Raw genomic sequence first — 21,181 nt, 5'->3', positions numbered from 1 at the left:
TTGATTAAAAAAAACAACACGTGCCATATCACTGGAAAGCCTAGGATGTCCTCTTTACAATACACCAGGGGTTGATAGAGTAAGACTAAAGAGTAAAAGGATATGCATGTGGACAAAATGTCCACTACAGAGGACACATGTCAATGTCATAGACCGTTTTTTAACTGAACTATAATGCATTCTTAAAAAACAGCACTTTACTGTTGATCAACTGTCTAAAGTATCATCAGTAACAGTTTCATGCAGTATGTTTTTAATTCTGGGACCTGATCTGCACATGTGAGGCTTGTACATTGTACATGATTGTAAAATCAGTGAATTAGCTCTGTTCTTCACTCACATGTTGTTATGGTTTGCATTCTGTGCTTTTAGCCAGATATAGACAGACATTTTGGGAAAAGTGTCAACAAGTCTATTTTAGCCTTTTTCCTAACAAGTGCCTTTAATTGTATTTAGTGTGACTATTCCTAAGTCTATTCATCTAGGCAAAAAATAATGTTTATTAAAAATTAATGTAAAAAATACAACCTAAATAGTACATTAAAACAAATCAGTAAGATAATGTAAAATAAAGGTGGAAAAACAGCTATATCTTTAAACAGTAAATTAACTATAAAATACTGTGAAATTAATAAAAACAACCAGTTCAAACTGTATTTTTCATTAACAGAACAAAGCTGTAAATTTCAGCAACAGTATAATAATGTTAATTTTACAGTAACATAAAGGCAACCCTGCTGCCAGTTCTTTACTGTTATTTTACTGGGAAATTCTTAACAGTGTACATATATATAATTTTTTGCAGAAATATATATTCTACATGCATTTCTTTCACATTTCTTTATAGATGTAGAAGCAGTCATCATTTTTTTTTTTTTTTCAGATTTAGGGTGAGGCAGCATGTATTTCGCGTGCTTGCTTGCGTTCCTGTGTGCGCGCATGTGTGTGTGACATTTGCAGCCGATCCTCTGTCCCAGCATTAGCCCGGGGATGGTGCATGTGATGGGGGGGAGGAGGAGGGAGAGACGCCTCAAGGACTCTCCCTATCTCCTCACTGTCCTACACACACACACACACATGCACATACCCCCAGACATGGATGACACACACTCACTAACAAACACTATGTTGGCCTGAGCACAAATGGCAGCTGGCAAAGCAGCCCAAGCCAAGCATGAAAATATGCGGAACTTTCTCTGTCCTCTGGCTCATTTCTAAATTTAGATCCTCTCGTTCCATGTTGCGTTTGGGGTCTCGCAATGCTGCTCGTAAAATATTGTGTTAATATATATAATCTGTCTGCATCAGGACAATTTTGCAGCTATGGAAACAAAAATTGCTTTATGTGCTATTCTTAATTAAAATAATATTTCTTTAAATCTTATATATAGAAATGCATTGATTTTTTCAGCCTTCCTGCAGCAGCTGGATACATTTCTACGAGCAGGCTGCAGGAATGTGAAGACACTTTTTGCTCAGCCGTGTCACAGCAGATTATGGAGGCAAACACGAGGTGCTTCTTATTCCTGAGGATTAGAGCTGAGGTGGAAGAAATAACTCTCACTCTGAGATTTATTTTTCCACTGTGCAGATATTTATTATTGTACAAGGCAATAATTATTATAGCTATTAGATGTGTTAAATGGGTGCACTCATTTTCTTTAATTCTGTGTTAGATTTAAAAAAAAAAAAAAAAGGCTGCAGAAGAGTCTGACCGGTTTATTTATCTGTCTCTCTCTGTGTGTGTGTTGTGTGTGTGTGTGTGTGTGTGTGTGTGTGTGTGTGTGTGTGTTTGAGGAGCTGTCCGTGGTGCTGTCGGTGCTCTGCAGCATGCAGGATGCAGGATGCATGCCAGATGCAGCCAGCTGCAGGATGATGAGCATCATATCAGCTACGAGTTGCATCCTCTTCACAGCCTGCTGAGCTGAAACATGCTCATCTGGAATCAAATGAGCTGGAAACTCAAAAATCTGTACATTCATGAGAAATTCAAACACGCAGATCTGAGTAAAAAACAGCCTTTAATTTAAATGTTTTAACATGAATATGTTTTATGTTTAATGAAAATGTACAAGAACAATTAGGCTAATAAAACAAATAATTTAAAATGCATTTAAAAATTTTGTTGGCAAATATTTTTTTTGTAGCCTATAATTTAGAGAAATACAATTTCATCATTCCTTTAAAAATATTACTCGTGGAATATAAGAATATAAGGCCTTTTGTCTTGAAAATGACAGAAAATACCGATAGAGGAGTGTCCGACTGTCGGCTGGTGTGAGGAGGAGGAGGAGGAGGAAGAGGAGGAGGAGAGGAGGATGTGCTGCAGGCTGCCTGCTTCATTTCACAAATTTAAGATTTATTTCACGTGTTAAAATACAGTTGAGTAGCTCAGACTGAACTGTTACAATTTTGTCTAACGAAAAAAAAAAAAAAATGAGATCATTGTTGCACTAATAGTCTAATCGGCACATGGATTAATTGTATTTGCTATGGTAGATATCGCAAAAAAACTAGATCACAGATCAATGTAAGAATTTAAAAAAAGTGATATAAATATAAAAATAAATAATATATATATATAAATGTTGATAAGTTGATGCAGGGTTCTTGTTAGATATTTATTTAGGTTATTAGCATGCTGCATGTTTGTAGATGTCGACCTGTTGACAGAATGCAAGCAGGTGAAATGTTTGATGTCTTCATTCATTCATGATGTCACGATGCTGATGATGAAGATGATGATGATGCTGCCTTTAAATGACCTGACCGGCTATCCTCGTGACCACTGCTGGTGAATTAACGTCTCTCTCTCTCTCTCTCTCTCTCTCTCTCTCTCTCTCTCTCTCTCTCTCTTTCTCTCTCTCTCTCCCTCCCTCTCTCTCTCTGGTTACACTGGCACTCTATGCGGACACGTGCACGCGCCTCTCTCTCTCTCTCTCTCTCTCTCTCTCTCGTGCCTCTGTGTGTGATGCGGTCAGTGATTCCAGTGCTCGTGCTGTCTGTCACCATCAGGACTCCCAACTGACTAAAAAAAAAAAAAAAAAAAATGCTAAATAGTGTTTTTTAAGACAGATGAGGACATATTCCTGTTGCTGTCTCTGTTTTTTGGGGCGTTTCCGTCTCGGAGGCTGAGAGGAGACTCAGAGGAGACTCAGAGGAGACTCAGAGGAGGCTGCTGATGCTGATGCTGCTGCAGGGTTAGGAGGGTTTCTGATGGAGTAACATGGATGAGCGAGCCAAGAGAAGCGGCTGAGGATCTTTAACTGGTTTTTGGATGAAAACGGTTCTGCATCGAAAAGGCAACAGGCATGACTTTACAGTAGCAAGGTAAAAAACAAGAGATTAAATCTGCTTTTTATTCAGTAATATTCCCAGTTGAAGTATATTTTTGTGAAGATGGCTCACCTAATACGACACAAGCTCACCAACAAGCTGACCAACGCGGCCCACACGGTGTCCAACAAGTCCCAGGCCAAGGTCAGCGGGGTGTTCGCCCGGCTCGGCTTCCAGACGGCCACCGACGAGGAGGGAGTCGGGTTCGTAGAGTGCGACGACCTGGACTATGACTACAGACAGGGCATGCAGATGGATGTCCTCCAGGGAGACGAGGAGGACGGTGGACAAACTGGAGGAGGAGAGGATGGAGAGATGGACGGAGACAGCCACTACCAGAGAGACCAAACCAACACGAGACCATCGACCCTGAAGACAGGAGGCTCTCTGGAGGAGGACAAACCTCAGATCACCACATGGGAGGCTGGCTGGAACGTCACCAACGCCATCCAGGTACACACACATGGGATTATACTGGCATGCACGCAACAAAATACAATAAAATATAATTAAAGGTGCATCTCTGCTGTGCAAATTGAAAGTAAAATGTGCCTTGTGCATCGCATTGGCACATGCTTTCCTGGAACCAACAGCACATATGTACAGTTTTATAGATAGATAGATATACTTTACATATAGATCACATACCAACATACCAACTACTTTACACTAGATAGAAGAAATAAAAAATACAATACAAGTAAAATGTGCCTTGTGCATTGGCACTCATGAAGATAAGTCTCCTCTTCCTGCACAGATGAAAGTCATTGTATGTTGATAATATAGCTGTTGGCATGCAGGAATGATTTCCTGTAGCAGGAAACACTCTGCTGGCAAAATATAAAATGTGCTGCATGTGCTGCATGGTTCAGGCCTGCACAAAAGTCACCTTGAATTTAAGATTTTCATATTTGAAGATATTTAAGATTTTATTTAGAGTACTCTGGGGATGCGCGTGATTTCCCCCAATGCAAGATAAAAATAAAGCAAGAATAAATTATATTGAGCTTAAATGTTTTTTTGTTTTTTTTTATAAATGTTATCATAATTAAATGCTTAAAGGTTTCAATTGAACGTTTAAATGTGATTTCATTGCTGCGGAATGGGTGTTAGAATTTATATATTCAAATCTTTTTATCAGTGGAGCTGCAGGCAGAGGCCTGTGTGGCTGATAGGCCTGAGGCTGAATGACACACGTGCTTATCAGAGCCTCCATCAAATTGAAATTGTAATTAAATTCGTTTAAAAAAAATTTATTTTTTCAAGGCTTTAATTCGATTCATCTTATACAGAAACGAAAGGCCTGTTTTTTCAAGGGCGATGCGAATGAGAAAATACACTGCGTAAAAAAAACATTTTGGAAATGAATCAAGTATTTCTGCATTGTTATAAAAGTGCGCGTGTGATTGTTATTATGTAAGCTGTGAGCCAGTCATCGCATGCCTGTTTTTTTCAAGGGCGATGCGAATGATCATGTTTATTTTTGTTTATAGTTTATTTTGTATATTGGTAGAATTTCAATTTTTTATTCTTATTTTATTCTAACGTTATTATCTATTCTTTTGTTATTATACTGTTTACTTGCACCAACAAAACCAAAGCAAATTCCTAGTGTATACCTCTTACACCTGTCAATAAACACGATTCTGATTCTGATTCTGATTCTGAATGAAAATAACTTATTTTGGAAATTAATCAAATATTTCTGCGTTGCATTGTTATAACAAAAGTGCGCAAAAATATATATATTTTTTTGTGTGGCTGTTATGTAAGCTGTGTGAGCCAGTCATCGCATGCCTCTGCGCTGCTCGGCCTGTCACTGCGATGTGGGCCTCGTCCATTACCATCAAACTGCGTCTCTCTGTCCTTCAGGGCATGTTCGTCCTCAGCCTGCCGAGCTAACCTATAGGACACAGATCAAGGCAAGAATTAAAACAAAAAGATTTATAAATATACAAATAAATAATATATATAAATGTTGATAAATAAATTGATGCAGGGTTCTTGTTGGATAAATATTCTCTCTCTCTCTCTCTCTCTCTCTCTCTCTCTCCCTGTCTCTCTCTGTCACTCTCTCTCCCTGTCTCTTTCTCTCTCTCTTTCACTCTCTCTCTCTCTCTCTCTCTCTCCCCGTCTCTCTCTCTCTCTGTCTCTCTTTCTTTCCCTCTCTCTCTCTCCCTGTCTCTCTCTCTCGGTCGAGCTAACCTATAGGCCACACATCAATGTAAGAATTAAAAAAAAAAAAAAAAAGATTTATAAATATACAAATAAATAATATATATAAATGTTGATAAATTGATGTTCTTGTTGTTTGAGGTACTTGTACTTTACTTGAGTATGTCCATGTTCTGATACTTCTACTTCTACTCCACTACATCTCAGAGGGAAATATTGTACTTTTTACTCCACTACATTGATTTAATAACTTTAGTTACTTTACAGATTCAGATTATTAATACAAAATATAATCAATGAATAAATGATGTATTATTATAGATTAAACTACCCAGCAGTATATAAAGTCATTAAAATGAGCTCCACCTTAACCAGCTGCAACATTAAAGTGATGAACGCATTAATGCATCGATAAGTATAATCCAATAATATACATTATTCTGCATAATGTGTACTTTTATGTTTGGTACTTTAAAGCTGAAGTGGGTGAGATGGAAGCAAATATGATTAAAAAAAGTTATTTTTATAAAACGATATATCGTGACAGTAGTACATGAAACAGGTAACCTGAAAAAGATCATGTGCCTCAGTGTCCTCCGGTGCTCCTGAAGGCATCTGCAAGATTTCACAGACCGGAGGAAACCAACCAATCAGAGCCGAGCTGGAGCCTGCCATGTCTTAGCAGCTGTCAATCACTCCCAAACTCAGATCAAACGGTCAAACTAGGCAGCGCTGATCAAATATGAATCAATATTCTGTTACTGTAATGACTATTTCTCTCATCAGATGTTTTCAGAAACATCTTGTAGTGTACTGTTTAGCTGTAGAATGAGAAAGTTTGTGACCCGGCAGCCATGTTGAGATCTGCTGAGGAAATACCAAGCACCGCCCACCAGACGGAGCACAGCCAATAGGAACGCTCTGTCTCTGAACTGACCTGTGATTGGTCAAAGTCTCCCGTGACGCTCGCTTTTTTATTTATTTTTTTATTTCAAAATGACAGTTTCCATAGTAACAGCAGAAAACATTAAAAACATTAACATACAAAAGAAGCATAGCGAAAACATAAACAAAGAGCTGTGACAAACATAAAAGGACAACAGAAATGAAACAAAACAAACATAAAAAAACACAATAAAAATAAATAAATAAATAGATAATAATAAAAAAAGACCACGTGAGAGTATGACAATAATTTCACTTAAAAACATTAAAGATATTGCATACATTCATTGTTTTCATTGCTTTTTTGTTTTGTGAGGAGGAAATTGTTGACAGATATAATTCCATTTCTTTTATAAATACAAAGAAATTAGTTTTTTTTTTGGTAAATTTACACTTGTGAATGTGGAACTTCGCGAGAATTAAAATTAAATTAATAAGAAAAAATGCATTACTATCTTTGTCACTGTAATCATAGCAACCAAATATAACTTTTCTATAGTACAGTGCAAAATCTGAGAAAAATGTTACATTTTCCCATTACGGGCACTTAGGGCGATAAAATAATCGCCCCTCTCGTATCAGATTTGAGGACGCTGATTTATTTATTTTTTATTTTATTTTTTTTTTTATTTAAGGTTAAAGGAATACATACACATACTTGTAAAAGGGACATACATACTGCAGCAATAACATATATAAATAAAAAAAAGAAACATAAAAAGGCAAAATTGAATGTCAATCGTTCAGAGCTTGAATCAGCTATTGGCTAAGCTGCTACATAGACCCGCCTGCTCGGGGCGCTTACTCTATCGCTCCAGAGCTGAGCTACAGACATACAGACCAGATACAGACAGACAGATGGGAGTCAGACAGGCAGAGGAGAGTCAGACAGGCAGAGGAGAGACAGACAGGCAGAGGAGAGTCAGACAGGCAGAGGAGAGACAGACAGGCAGAGGAGAGACAGACAGGCAGAGGAGAGACAGGGGACGGGCAGGAAAAACATATATTTTGCACGGATACACATATTACTGGGTTCATTCCATATTTTAAACACACAAATATTGACAATTTGTATAATTTATTATTAGTAGTAGTAGTAGTAGTAGTGATGTTTTTTTGTGTGTGGCTGTCTGGCACCCGCTATTGACCGGCTGCCACTGGTTATTAGCATGCTGCATGTTTGTAGATGTCGACCTGTTGACAGAATGAAAGCAGTTGAAATGTTTGATGTCTTCATTCATTCATGACGTCACGATGCTGATGATGATAATGATGATGATGATGCTGCCTTTAAAGGACCTGACCGGCTATCCTCGTAACCACTGCTGGTGAATTAATGTCTCTCTCTCTCTCTCTCTATCTCTCTCTCTCTCCATTTCTCTCTCTTTCTTTTCACTCTCTCTCTTTTTCTCTCTCTTTCCCTCTCTCTCTATCTCTCTCTTTCTTTTCCCTCTCTCTCCTTCTCTCTCTCTTTCTCTCTCTCTCTCTCCATCTTTCTCTCCCTCTGTCCCTCTCTCTCTCTCTCTCTGTCTGTCCTTCAGGGCATGTTCGTCCTCGGCCTGCCGTACGCCATCCTCCACGGTGGCTACCTCGGCCTCTTCCTCATCATCTTCGCCGCCGTGGTGTGCTGCTACACCGGCAAAATCCTCATCGCGTGTCTCTACGAGGAGAACGAGGACGGCCTGAAGGTTCGCGTCAGAGACTCCTACGTGGACATCGCTAACGCCTGCTGCGCGCCACGCTTTCCCGCGCTGGGCGGCCACGTGGTGAACGTGGCGCAGATCATCGAGCTGGTCATGACGTGTATCCTCTACGTGGTTGTCAGTGGAAACCTGATGTACAACAGCTTCCCCGGGTTCCCAGTCTCCCAGAAGGCTTGGTCCGTGGTGGCCACCGTTGCTCTCCTGCCGTGCGCCTTCCTCAAGAACCTGAAGGCCGTGTCCAAGTTCAGCCTGCTGTGCACTCTGGCGCACTTCGTCATCAACGTCCTCGTCATCGCGTACTGCCTCTCCAGGGCGCGCGACTGGGCCTGGGATAAAGTGAAGTTTTACATCGACGTGAAGAAGTTCCCCATCTCCATCGGCATCATCGTGTTCAGCTACACCTCCCAGATCTTCCTGCCATCCCTGGAGGGCAACATGCAGAAGCCCAGCGAGTTCCACTGCATGATGGAGTGGACTCACATCTCCGCCTGCGTCCTCAAGGGCCTCTTCGCCCTGGTGGCCTACTTGACTTGGGCAGACGCCACCAAAGAGGTCATCACGGATAACCTGCCTTCAACCATCCGGGCTGTGGTGAACCTCTTCCTCGTCTCCAAGGCGCTCCTGTCTTACCCGCTGCCGTTTTTTGCAGCAGTCGAGGTTCTGGAGAAATCTTTTTTCCAGGATGGAGGTAGAGCCGTGTTCCCGGACTGCTACGGCCCCAATGGGAATTTGAAATCCTGGGGTTTGGGTTTGCGTATTGCTCTGGTAGTCTTCACCTTGCTCATGGCTGTCTTTGTCCCCCATTTCGCCCTCCTCATGGGTCTAACTGGGAGCCTCACCGGCGCCGGCCTGTGCTTCCTCCTGCCCAGCCTCTTCCACCTGAAGCTCCAGTGGAGGAACCTCCTGTGGCACCACGTCTTCTTCGACGTCGCCATATTCGTTATCGGAGGCATATGCGCCATATCTGGCTTCATTCACTCCGTTGAAGGGCTCATAGAGGCGTACAAGTACAATATCCACGACTAGAGAAGAGCAGCTCCTGAGTTGTGATGACCTTTATTGAATGATGATGATGTCAGGTTGCCATGACGCAGACCTGACATCATCATCAACATCGATTGAAGGGCTCACAGAGGCGTTCAAGTACAATATCCACGACTGTGAAGAAGAACAGCTCCTGAGAGATGATGACCTTTATTGAATGATGATGATGATGATGATGATGTCAGGTTGCCATGACGCAGACCTTATCAAAAACATCATGTTATTTTATTTTATTTTTATTATTTTATTTAAAAGGGACCATGTACAGTTTAAAACACAAATGTCACCATTTGATGCACCGTACCAGATTATAGCTTTAAGCTAATTCACATCTGTAGTCCCTTGGCAGGTCAAAACAAAGAAACATACTACAGTCATACAAGAAAGAACATACAAAACGCACAATACACAGCAACACACAATAGCACATCACAAATGTGACATTTCATTCAGTTTTACATGTTAGAATGTGTTGCTTTTAAGTTTCACTTTCACTTTTACAATGTAGTAGGCCCCTACTGACCCACATCTATGGTGCTTATAGCGACTGATAACGCCTATTTAACGGCCTGATAACAGTCACATCGACTACCAGGCAGAGCACAATCAAACAGTAGTTTCCTGTTCTTCACACACACACACACACTCACACACACACACACACACACACACACACACACAAAGTATGCTTGTCAAGTAAAAGCAAGTCATGAAGATCATGGAATAAAGATCAGTGAGTACAGAGCTGAGCTGCTTTCAACAGACGTTTTAAGTTTTATGTTGACAAAGAAGCTCATGCAGGAGGATTATTTGTGTGAAATGTACATCTTTTTATTTTTTGCCTTTGTGATAATGTGCAATAATAATAAACTCTACAATCATAGTGTAAAGTAGTCATTCCAGAAAACATGTTTTATTATAACTGGACAGAGGAACCTCCGCATGAAAAAGGGGGGTGATTAAATATGCTGGCAGCCTGTCCAGGTATTCATTCATGCAAAAGTTGTCAAAGATCCAGTGAAAGTGTTCGCCATGGGTCTTACTGTGTATACGTGTTTATATCTGGGGAATGAAATATGTGAAAAAAACAATGGAGTGAATATGTTATTATTGGTTTTTGAGCTGCTAGATATTATCATTAATCCCACTTCAGAGAAAATATAACACCGAGGCATCTATCAGATCAGATGGTGCTCTCTGTGGATTATTATAAACAATTATGTGTAGTTGTTTAAAACAGAATTATTTTTTTTATCAGTTTGTTTTCGTGTTTTATTTTCCATCTTATGCCTATAATAGTAGTCCTCGTTGGCTCATTTGTTTTCTTGGTGTTTCAAGTGTCATTCTGGATGAAGTGAATTCAAAGTGCAAGCAAGTGGGTCCAAATTGTGTTATATGGAGAAAAAAAAAACATGTCTGTCTGATAATATCCTCTTCCTATTGAACTTGTTAATTGTGATTTAATGGAACTAATCATGGTGTGTGAGACAAAGAGTATTTGTTGAATTAAGAGATAAATAAATCAAATATTTTATGGCTGGTGATTCTAATGTTTCCTTGAAATGTAGCCAGGGCCTTGCAGATTTTACTTCCTCTTTTATCTGTACCGTCTCATAGGACAGGTTAAGCTTCCCCTTTCTTAAAACAACAATGTGAGCATTCAAAAACAAGATTGTGTGCGTCAAATGGCCTTTTTTTCCTATTTAAATAATTCTTCAAAGGGTGCAGAGGACTCCAAAACAGCACGTATACCAGATAATTTCACTTCCTTTTTATGTTACTCGGCTATGCACGACAGGCTTTAATTCTAAGAATGAGGATGTTGTTCAAATAACTTGTTTCTGATACAAGTGAACTTAATCTACTTTCAAAATCACTGATCGTGTTGTACTTCAAAGATGTATGAATATTTCTTTCAACACTTTAGCTCCTATAACATTTTTAAATGTGTTTTTTTTACCAGCCGATTAGACTGTTGTCAGGCTATTAAATAGGCATTATCAGTCGCTATGAGCCCCATAGATGTGGGTTAATAGGGGCCTACTACACCCACTAGTATGTTTTATCATCCGTTGACATGGTAGATCACCGGAAGAAGGTATAAAAGAACACAACGGCGACCGTAGTAATTATGACACGAGCAGAAGCGTCAGTGAGGCGCTGTAGTATAGACTTAACTAAGTGTTTTTTTGTTGCCTAAACCCAAAGAAGTTGTAGTTGTATCGCCTAAACCTAACTGTTTTTTTGCCTAAACTTAAAGAAGTTGTAGTTTTGTTGTCTAAACCTAAAGAGGTTGCAGTTTTATTTCCCTAAAACCAAAGAAGTTGTAGTTTTGTTGCCTAAACTTAAAGAAGTTGTGGTTTTGTTACCTAACTGTTCTTTGTTGCGTAAACCTAAAGAAGTTGTAGTTGTATTGCCTAAACCTAACTGCTTTTTGCCTAAACTTAAAGAAGTTGTAGTTTTGTTGCCTAAACCTAAAAAGAAGTTGCAGCTTTGTTGCCTAAACCTAAAGAGGTTGTAGTTGTATTGCCCTAAACCTAAAGAAGTTGTAGTTTTGTTACCCAACTGTTCTTTGTTGCCTAAACCTAAAGAAGTTGTAGTTTTATTGTTTAAACCTAACTGGGTTTTTGTTGCCTAAACCTAAAGAAGTTGCAGTGTTGTTGCCTAAACCTAAAAAAGTTGCAGTTTTGTTGCATAATCCTAAAGAAGTTGTAGTTTTGTTGCCTAAACCTAAAAATAGGTTGTAGTTTTATTGCCCTAAACCTAAAGAGATTGTAGTTTTATTTCCCTAAACCTAAAGAAGTTGTAGTTTTGTTGCCTAAACTTAAAGAAGTTGTGGTTTTGTTACCTAACTGTTCTTTGTTGCCTAAACCTAAAGAAGTTGTAATTTTATTGTTTAAACCTAACTGTGTTTTTGTTGCCTAAACCTAAAGAAGTTGTAGTTTTGTTGCCTAAACCTAAAGAAGTTGCAGTTTTGTTGCCTAAACCTAAAGAAGCCTTTTTGTTTGTGTTCAAATGTGACATTTCATTCAATTTTACATGTTAGAACTTGACTACCAGACAGAGCACAATCAAACAGGTGTGTCCTGTACTTCACACACACACACACACACACACACACACACACACACACACACACACACACATACTCACTCTCTCTCTCATGACGCTATTGCAGGTGTCAGTAAGTTTCACTTCTCATGAAACCAGAGCTGCTGTAGGTGAATCAACAGCAGAGAAACGGTGAAGACGCTTGTTCACTCTTTCAGCTTGGCAAACACACATCCTGCAGTAATTCAGGTATGCTACATAACATTACTACCACAGGTTTACTGAGAATTACATGTTTGATGTTATATCTCACACTGAAATGTAAATGTTTCATGGTTTCATTCATGCTTAAATGTACACATGCTTGCACCACAGGGGACCCAGGAAAATGCTTCCACTGGTGGTAGCAGTGCTCATGCTCGTCTCTTCTACCTGTGGAGAAAACCCTGCAGTGCAAGTCGTCCTGAATAACAAAGGACTTCAGTACGGTAAGGCCATGTGAGATGGTGTTATTCACTCACTTGTTAAGTTAAATTAAACCCCAAATAACTGCTTTGTGTGTCATTAGATGGATTTGCAGCCAAATTAGTCTTTTCATAAAGATCTCAACAAAATTGTACATTAGACATGTTTCATTCACAACTATTCAACTGTCAGACAGCAGAGTGATTTCTGATAAGGACCGCTACAGGAAATAAATCAATCCTGCTAACAGCTATATCAACATACAGTACAATGACTTTGATTTGTGCAGGAAGAGGAGACTTATCTTCTGAGTGGCAATGCACAAGGCACATTTTACTTTCATTTGCACAACACATATTTTACTTTCAATTTGCACAGCAGAGATGTACCTTTAATTTTATTTTATTGTATTTTTTATTTCTCCTATCTAGTGTAAAGTAGTTAGTATGTACAGTTACATGCATGTTTTTGTGATCTATGTAAAGTCTATCTATCTATCTATCTATCTATCTATCTATCTATCTATCTATCTATCTATCTATCTATCTATCTCTCTATCTATCTACACTGTAAACAATTGCTGTTAATTTACAGCAGGATTTCAACAGTATTAACCTGTTATTGCTAAAAACAGTGCTTTACTGTTAATACAAAAGAAAACCTGTTAAATTACGCCCATAGGTTGTTTTTTAACTGAACTATAATGCATTCTTAAAAAACATCACTTTACTGCTGATCAACTGTCTAAAGTATCATCAGTAACCATTTCATGCAGTATTTTTTTAACCTGATCTGCACATGTGAGGCTTTCATATTGTACATGATTGTAAAATCAGTGAATTAGCTTTATTGTTCTTCACTCACATGTTGTTCTGGTTTATATTCTGTGCTTGTAGCCAGCTATAGACAGACATTTTGGGAAAAGTGTCAACAAGTCTATTATAGCCTTTTTCCTAACAAGTGCCTTTAATTGTATTTAGTGTGACTTTTCCTATGTCTGTAACCTGCTAAGTCTATTCATCTAGGCAAAAAATAATGTTTATTAAAATGTATGTAAAAGATAAATAGTGCATTAAAACAAATCAGTAAGATAATGTAAAAGAAAGGTGAAAAACAGCTATATAATGTATCTTTAAACAGTAAATTAACTGTAAAATACTGTGAAATTAATAAAAAAAAACAGTTCAAACTGTATTTTTCATTAACAGTACAAAGCTGTAAATTTCAGCGACAGTATAATAATGTTAATTTTACAGTAACATAAAGGCAAACCTGCTGCCAGTTCTTTACTGTTATTTTACTGGGAAATTCTTAACAGTGTATCTATAAAACTGTACATATGTGCTGTTGGTCCCAGGAAAGCAGGTGGGTGTAGAATGGATCCAGGAGAAGTTGGAGCTCGTCACTCTGCCTGAAATCAGTGGTGACATCATTGGCATATATTACAAACTATCGGGGTAGGATTACATTCAACATTCTTGAATATATCTTTTCTTTTATACTTTGCTTTATTTCATTAGACATGTTTACATGAGTCAGATCTGTGTCCTCTCACCTATATCTACACCTGTCTTTGTCTCTCTCCCCATGTGCACTATAGCATCAGCATAACACAGTTTGACTTCCCAGAGCCGTCTGTTGAGTTCTATCAGGACATCGCAGGATTCAAGACGTCCGCCTCAGGCCTCAGTTTCGCATTAACCGGCGATTGGGAGACAAGCTTGGGCATCATGTGAGTTTCCCAACATATAAAACTCCTTTGATTGATGAAGTCAGTAACCCCACAATCAAGGTTTGTTTGTTTGTTTGTTTTGGGGCAAAAGACAAATCTTCAGAGCACCTGAGGAAATCTGATTATCCTCTTTACCATAATATAAAAGTGATTCCATATACATGGTATCATTTAAATGTTTAAGTTACACAGAAATTTTACATGAAGTCTAAATGAGGAAGTGATATTAAGTTCATCTGAGGTCAGTTAGAAAAGGAAGTGTGTCCTTAAAGGTATCATGTGAGCTGTTCCTCATTGGCTGTTTTCTTTCAGATGAGAAATCCCCTGATGCTACAGCAGCTAGACCGTCCTCGCTTTTTAAATTGAACTGATCTTTATGTCGGTCTTTAAAGGGTCAGTTAGTTGTTAAGCTTTTCAGGAAATTTCACGATCAAGATATTTTATTATTAGAGAGAGCACATTGCGTATATAGACTACATTACTGTGATACAATCGCACAAAGAAGCATTCATTAATAACTATCTGACCTTTTTTAATGTCACTCACAGTGGTGAGTTGTATAAAAAAGTTAATCCAAATTTCAGAACAACATATTTTTACCTCCATATACAGATATTTTTGGTTTAATGGTTCCAGCTATTAAAGGTCACATATTGTAAAAAGTGAGATTTTCAGGTCTTTTATATTATAAAGCAGGTTTAAGTGCTTTATAAATACTGTTAAACTATCAAAACGTTCAATATATGGAGAAATATACACAGCCCGTATTCAGAAATTGCACGTTTGAAACAAGCCGTTAGGATTTTTGTCCATTTGTGATGTCACAAATATACAATATATATATATAGATCATTACATGGTTTTTCTACATAAACATTCTAAATGTGTCCCAGTTTATTTCCTGTTGCAGTGGATGTGAATAACATCAGCTGACAGGAAGTACACATGGACCCAAGATGTTGCCTGGCAACGCAATTCCGTTGAAATGCCCTAAAACGGAGCGTTTCAGACAGAGAGTAAATACAGGTATATTCCGGCAGACAGTACGAGGAAAATAAAGTTTTTTTTTAACATTACAGCATGTAAACATGTTCTAGTAGAAACACAAAATACAAGTATGAACCTGAAAATGAGCACGATATGGGACCTTTAAGTCATAAAAATTTAATTATCAGTTTACTGTATACTAATTGAAACCACACTATCCTGAATCAAATGATGTCAGCTAGGTGATGATAGTGATTTAAACAGTGATCAGTGGTTTATTACCTCCAACAAGAAGGTTATGTGATCAACATACATGCATGTTAGAAACTGGCACAAATGTTTTTGCACATTCAAATGTGCAAACGTTATAATTTGGACACTGAGGCTTTTGAGTTGTATGTTGCATGAATAAATGTTCACCAACACCAACGTGCACTGACTTTGTTTGTACTGTGTGTTTTCAGACATGACGGGGGATCATTCGACATGACTATATATAATCTGGATGTGACCTCTGCAGTGGAGCTGGGGAAGGATGCTGACGGGCATCTGTCTGTCACCAGCTACTCCTGTGATGCTCGGGTCGGAGACGTGGACGTACAATTTCACGGTGGAGCCAGGTACAGTAGAGCAGAACAGGGGAGAGGAGAGAGAGAAGGGGTGATACTGGTGTCAAGATATAAGCTCTACATTTATCATTTGTCAACAGTTGGATATTCCAGCCTTTTGTGGATCCTTTCAAGGGGAAAATCAAGGGTGAAATCGAGAGCTCAGTGAGTGTTTATATATATATATATATCTTTGTCACATGTATCAATGGAGGCTCTCTCTATGCTGTATGATCATTTTAGTGGTGAACATTGAAGGACATTTGCTTTGTTGTTTCCTCCATAGCTCTGCCCTAATGTGGAGGAATCCATTGCAAGCTTGGAGTCCCACCTACAGGCCATGAACGGTATTGCAGCGTTGATAGCAGTTACACAGTCCAAAAGTTACTTTACCTTAACCTTTTCCACTCAAAAAAAGGTCTCACTATTTGAGATGGCTGCTATGGAGACTAACATCATCACACATGAATACAATTGGGCTCATTGGATCCACATGAATCTAAGCTTCACAGTGATACCTAATTTATGCAATTCCAAGACTGTTTAGGGACCCCAGTATGCAGAAATATTCAAACACATCATTTTATAATATGTGTTATATTAGGTATTATAATATGTATTATAATAGGTGGAAATAACACATTTGTACTGCGTGCAAAAAACTGCATTTTTACCTCAAACTGCATGTGATTATCATAAAGTGGGCATGTCTGTAAAGGAGAGACTTGTTGGTACCCATAGAACCCATTTTCATTCACAAATCTTGAGGTCAGATGTCAAGGGACCCCTTTGAAAATTGCCATGACAGTTTTTCCTCGCCAAAATTTAGCGTAACAACTTATAGTGTTATTCAGCATTCTTTCCAACATGCTAGCACGACATGTTTGGTACCGATGGATTCATAAGCCTGCTACAGCCTCCGAAAAAAGTAAAGTCGGCCGATGACACCGCCCCCAAGGAGTGGAAGAGGTTAAGCCAAAAGTAAATTAACAGTCAATAACTTAAATATATAAATAGATAATGCAGTCTATGAATGATTTCTGCTCTTCATCAGTTTCCTTTGAAGTGGGTCAAGACTTCACCTTTGACCTCCCTCTCACCGGTGCACCCGTTATTGATGCTTCAAGTATGAATCTGGGTCTCAAGGTAAAGATACACACAATCTGTTTTCATATTTTAGAAGTCCCCGGACTTTTGGCTGCATCATTTCAGGCAAAATAATAATATAAACACCCACGTATATGTCCAACACGCTCTGACAACCATCATTTACAATATGGGTTTTTGCCAAAACACAAGAAAATATATTATAACAACAAAAAGTGATAATTGATAATTTGTAACTCTTGATTTAAAGGGAGAGTTCTACGATATCAAATCTCACACGGAGGTTCCCTTCGTGTCCAAGCCGTTCACCATGCCCCAGCAGCCGGGCTACATGTTGTCAGCGGGTCTGTCTGAATTCACCCTGAACTCGTACTTATATCGACTCTTCTCAGCTGGACTGCTTCAGGTCCTCATCACTGACAGCATGGTAAGTGCACCTGAAACTTAATAAGAATTGATTACTTTCTGCCCTAATCCATATCTGTGATTAAGAAATGTTGTTTCATCATCTCAGATACCTCCATCCTTCCCTGTGCACCTGAATACCAGCTCAATGGGGCCTTTCATCCCTCAGGTAAGTCCATCTGTAGCAATATCAATACAGTACTCATGTGAAGCCACAGCTTGTGGTTTATACTCGGGCAGTCCATCGTTTAAAATATTAAATCGCATGATTGTCCATAGTTAATCAGATTAATCGCATTAAAGTTGTCCAAATATCATAATTAAATGTTTACCATCTACTTTTCTCTCTCTTTGTCTCTGCAGCTTCCCAAGTTGTTTCCGGATCTTCTGATGACTCTGCTGGTTTATGCCGGAGAGATGCCCATGTTTTCCTTCCAGCCTGGTGTTGTTAAACTGGACTTTCAGGGCGCCGTGAAGGCGTCCGCCATCCAGCCAAACGGTACCCAGACCCCCCTGTTCAAACTCAACGCTGTGAGTACTTTTGTTTTCTGGCCTTTTTTTTACTCTTTATATCAACAATTCATCAAAGTAGTTGTATAGCGGATATTATTATTATTATTATTAGTAGTAGTAGTAGTACATTCACACCTTGTTGCTGCCCAGTATGGCGTTATATTAGTGCCTTTATCCCTATGCCAGATTAATGATAATAAACATAATCCTTGATCGCAGCTGTAATTTAAACCTCTTTCTTTCAGGACTTAAAGTCCAGCGGTAAAGTGTGGATTGATGGTGATAGACTGAAGGGCTCCATTACGATGGATAAGTGAGTATCACCGTATTTTAAAACACACACCTGAGCACACAAACTTAAAGTAATGATATTTCTTTCTTTCAAACAGTTTCACACTGACGCTGGCGTCGAGTGAAGTGGGAACCTTTCAGGTAGGTGACACATCACATTATATGTTAGTCACAGGCAGCCGTATGTGTGTACGAACTGAGGAGAATCAAATTGTGACCGTTACAAATCATGTTTCTCTTTGCAGACTAATACTTTGGAACAATTAACAAAGGTGGGACTGATGCTAGAATTTGCAAAACTGAACGGTGAGTCTGAGTTACATGTTTTTTTATGTTCAGTTCTCATGAGATGAACAATTAGTAGCGTATATATGTGTATATATATAGTAATTTACGCTCCACTCTAATCATCATTCTTGCTACAAAAATATATATAATACTTAGTTTGCTTTATTTCTGTCTGCTTTGCAGTGTAGGCCTATTTTATTATTACACTCTGGAGTTTATCTGGGAAAAATAGCAACTAAATGCATTTAACGCTATTTATTATCTTCATTACAGTAAACCAGAGCAGCACAGGGGGGGATGTAATGCATTTTGTCCTGCATAATATGCCCATACAATACTGTACTGATCCAACATACTGAACATAATGTATAATGTGTACTCTACTTGTACTTTTCTGTTTCAGCGAAATTCGCCAACGGTTTTGTTTTACCCAGAATGAAACACGCAGAGCTGGTCAACACAGTTCTGGGGGTGGAAGAGGTCAGTGTTTGTAAAAGATTACTCATAAAATGTTAATTTTACAAGTAGAACGTGTCACTGGGCTAACCATTGTGTTTATTTCTAACAGGGATTTATAGCCATCTCTTCAGATGCTAAGGTGTCGCTGACAGACAGAGGCTTCAACTGACAGACAAACAAGGACACCATTCAGTAAACTAACTGGATTTGTATCTATATCTGACAACGTCATGATAAAAGCACCAGTGTGTTTAAAAGGTCAAGCTACATAATCAAAATGTACAAATCTACAGCCTTCATGTCAAATCAACAGTGATTACGCCTGCAGTTCATCTTTATAAATGTATATAAAGGGGGATTTAGCCTCAAACCTGATCTTTTTTCACACAATCCTGTATTAAAACTATTTTTTTTAAAGTGCATTCTGACTGTTTCATTAATATATTGTAGAAAAATTAGACAATTCTGAATTCATTCAATTCATATACCACTAGAGGGCACCAAATTTAAAATGTATTATACTCTAGATTACAGTGTAAAATGATGGAGAGGGTCAGGATTACTGGACAGTAGTACCGCATTAAATTAAAAATTAAATTTAACCCTATGGCCCCAATGGGCAGCTGAAATCCTGGGGTTTGGGTTTGCGTATTGCTCTGGTAGTCTTCACCTTGCTCATGGCTGTCTTTGTCCCCCATTTCGCCCTCATCATGGGTCTAACTGGGAGCCTCACCGGCGCCGGCCTGTGCTTCCTCCTGCCCAGCCTCTTCCACCTGAAGCTCCAGTGGAGGAACCTCCTGTGGCACCACGTAAATGCTGCAAACATAAATGTCACCATTTGATGCACTGTACCAGATTATAGCTTTAAGCTAATTCACATCTGTAGTCCCATGGCAGGTCAAAACAAAGAAACATACTACAGTCATACAAGAAAGAACATACAAAACGCACAATACACAGCTACACACAATAGCACATCACAAATGTGACATTTCATTCAGTTTTACATGTTAGAATGTGTTGCTTTTAAGTTTCACTTTCACTTTTACAATGTAGTAGGCCCCTACTGACCCACATCTATGGTGCTTATAGCGACTGATAACGCCTATTTAACGGCCTGATAACAGTCAAATCGACTACCAGGCAGAGCACAATCAAACAGTACTTTCCTGTTCTTCACACACACACACACACTCACACACACACACACACACACACACACACACACAAAGTATGCTTGTCAAGTAAAAGCAAGTCATGAAGATCATGGAATAAAGATCAGTGAGTACAGAGCTGAGCAGCTTTCAACAGATGTTTTAAGTTTTATGTTGACAAAGAAGCTCATGCAGGAGGATTATTTGTGTGAAATGTACATCTTTTTATTTTTTGCCTTTGTGATAATGTGCAATAATAATAAACTCTACAATCATAGTGTAAAGTAGTCATTCCAGAAAACATGTTTTATTATAACTGGACAGAGGAACCTCCGCATGAAAAAGGGGGGTGATTAAATATGCTGGCAGCCTGTCCAGGTATTCATTCATGCAAAAGTTGTCAAAGATCCAGTGAAAGTGTCCGCCATGGGTCTTACTGTGTATACGTGTTTATATCTGGGGAATGAAATATGTGAAAAAAACAATGGAGTGAATATGTTATTATTGGTTTTTGAGCTGCTAGATATTATCATTAATCCCACTTCAGAGAAAATATAACACCGAGGCATCTATCAGATCAGATGGTGCTCTCTGTGGATTATTATAAACAATTATGTGTAGTTGTTTAAAACAGATTTTTTTTTTTATCAGTTTGTTTTCGTGTTTTATTTTCCATCTTATGCCTATAATAGTAGTCCTCGTTGGCTCATTTGTTTTCTTGGTGTTTCAAGTGTCATTCTGGATGAAGTGAATTCAAAGTGCAAGCAAGTGGGTCCAAATTGTGTTATATGGAGAGAAAAAAAACATGTCTGTCTGATAATATCCTCTTCCTATTGAACTTGTTAATTGTGATTTAATGGAACTAATCATGGTGTGTGAGACAAAGAGTATTTGTTGAATTAAGAGATAAATAAATCA

The 21,181-nt window shown here is 38.6% G+C and overlaps 2 protein-coding genes across 2 annotated transcripts; both read left to right on the top strand.

Moving 5' to 3' along the window:
* Nucleotides 1-2,921: 2,921 nt before the first annotated feature.
* LOC141773099 (vesicular inhibitory amino acid transporter-like) lies at nt 2,922-10,769 on the top strand. Its single transcript, XM_074644783.1, has 2 exons — nt 2,922-3,789; nt 7,998-10,769. The coding sequence occupies exons 1-2, from the start codon at nt 3,400-3,402 to the stop codon at nt 9,183-9,185; spliced, it is 1,578 nt and encodes a 525-aa protein (XP_074500884.1). The 5' UTR covers nt 2,922-3,399; the 3' UTR covers nt 9,186-10,769.
* Nucleotides 10,770-12,368: 1,599 nt separating this feature from the next.
* LOC141773109 (bactericidal permeability-increasing protein-like) lies at nt 12,369-19,527 on the top strand. Its single transcript, XM_074644792.1, has 16 exons — nt 12,369-12,503; nt 12,630-12,742; nt 14,077-14,176; nt 14,320-14,451; nt 15,903-16,058; nt 16,148-16,211; nt 16,333-16,393; nt 17,101-17,192; nt 17,404-17,580; nt 17,668-17,727; nt 17,922-18,089; nt 18,317-18,384; nt 18,461-18,503; nt 18,608-18,668; nt 19,054-19,130; nt 19,219-19,527. The coding sequence occupies exons 2-16, from the start codon at nt 12,643-12,645 to the stop codon at nt 19,276-19,278; spliced, it is 1,419 nt and encodes a 472-aa protein (XP_074500893.1). The 5' UTR covers nt 12,369-12,503; nt 12,630-12,642; the 3' UTR covers nt 19,279-19,527.
* The last annotated feature ends 1,654 nt before the right edge of the window (nt 19,528-21,181 follow it).

This window comes from Sebastes fasciatus, chromosome 8, assembly GCF_043250625.1.
Source record: "Sebastes fasciatus isolate fSebFas1 chromosome 8, fSebFas1.pri, whole genome shotgun sequence".
In the NCBI taxonomy this organism is placed as follows: domain Eukaryota; kingdom Metazoa; phylum Chordata; class Actinopteri; order Perciformes; family Sebastidae; genus Sebastes; species Sebastes fasciatus.
This window is presented reverse-complemented; position numbering and strand designations above follow the sequence as displayed.

Coding starts and splice junctions, on each gene's coding strand:
- LOC141773099 (XM_074644783.1), top strand. CDS start 3,400: ATGGCTCACCTAATACGACACAAGCTCACCAACAAGCTGACCAACGCG. Junction 3,790..7,997: donor ACGTCACCAACGCCATCCAG/GTACACACACAT, acceptor TCTGTCCTTCAG/GGCATGTTCGTCCTCGGCCT.
- LOC141773109 (XM_074644792.1), top strand. CDS start 12,643: ATGCTTCCACTGGTGGTAGCAGTGCTCATGCTCGTCTCTTCTACCTGT. Junction 17,193..17,403: donor GTATGAATCTGGGTCTCAAG/GTAAAGATACAC, acceptor CTTGATTTAAAG/GGAGAGTTCTACGATATCAA. Junction 19,131..19,218: donor CAGTTCTGGGGGTGGAAGAG/GTCAGTGTTTGT, acceptor TATTTCTAACAG/GGATTTATAGCCATCTCTTC.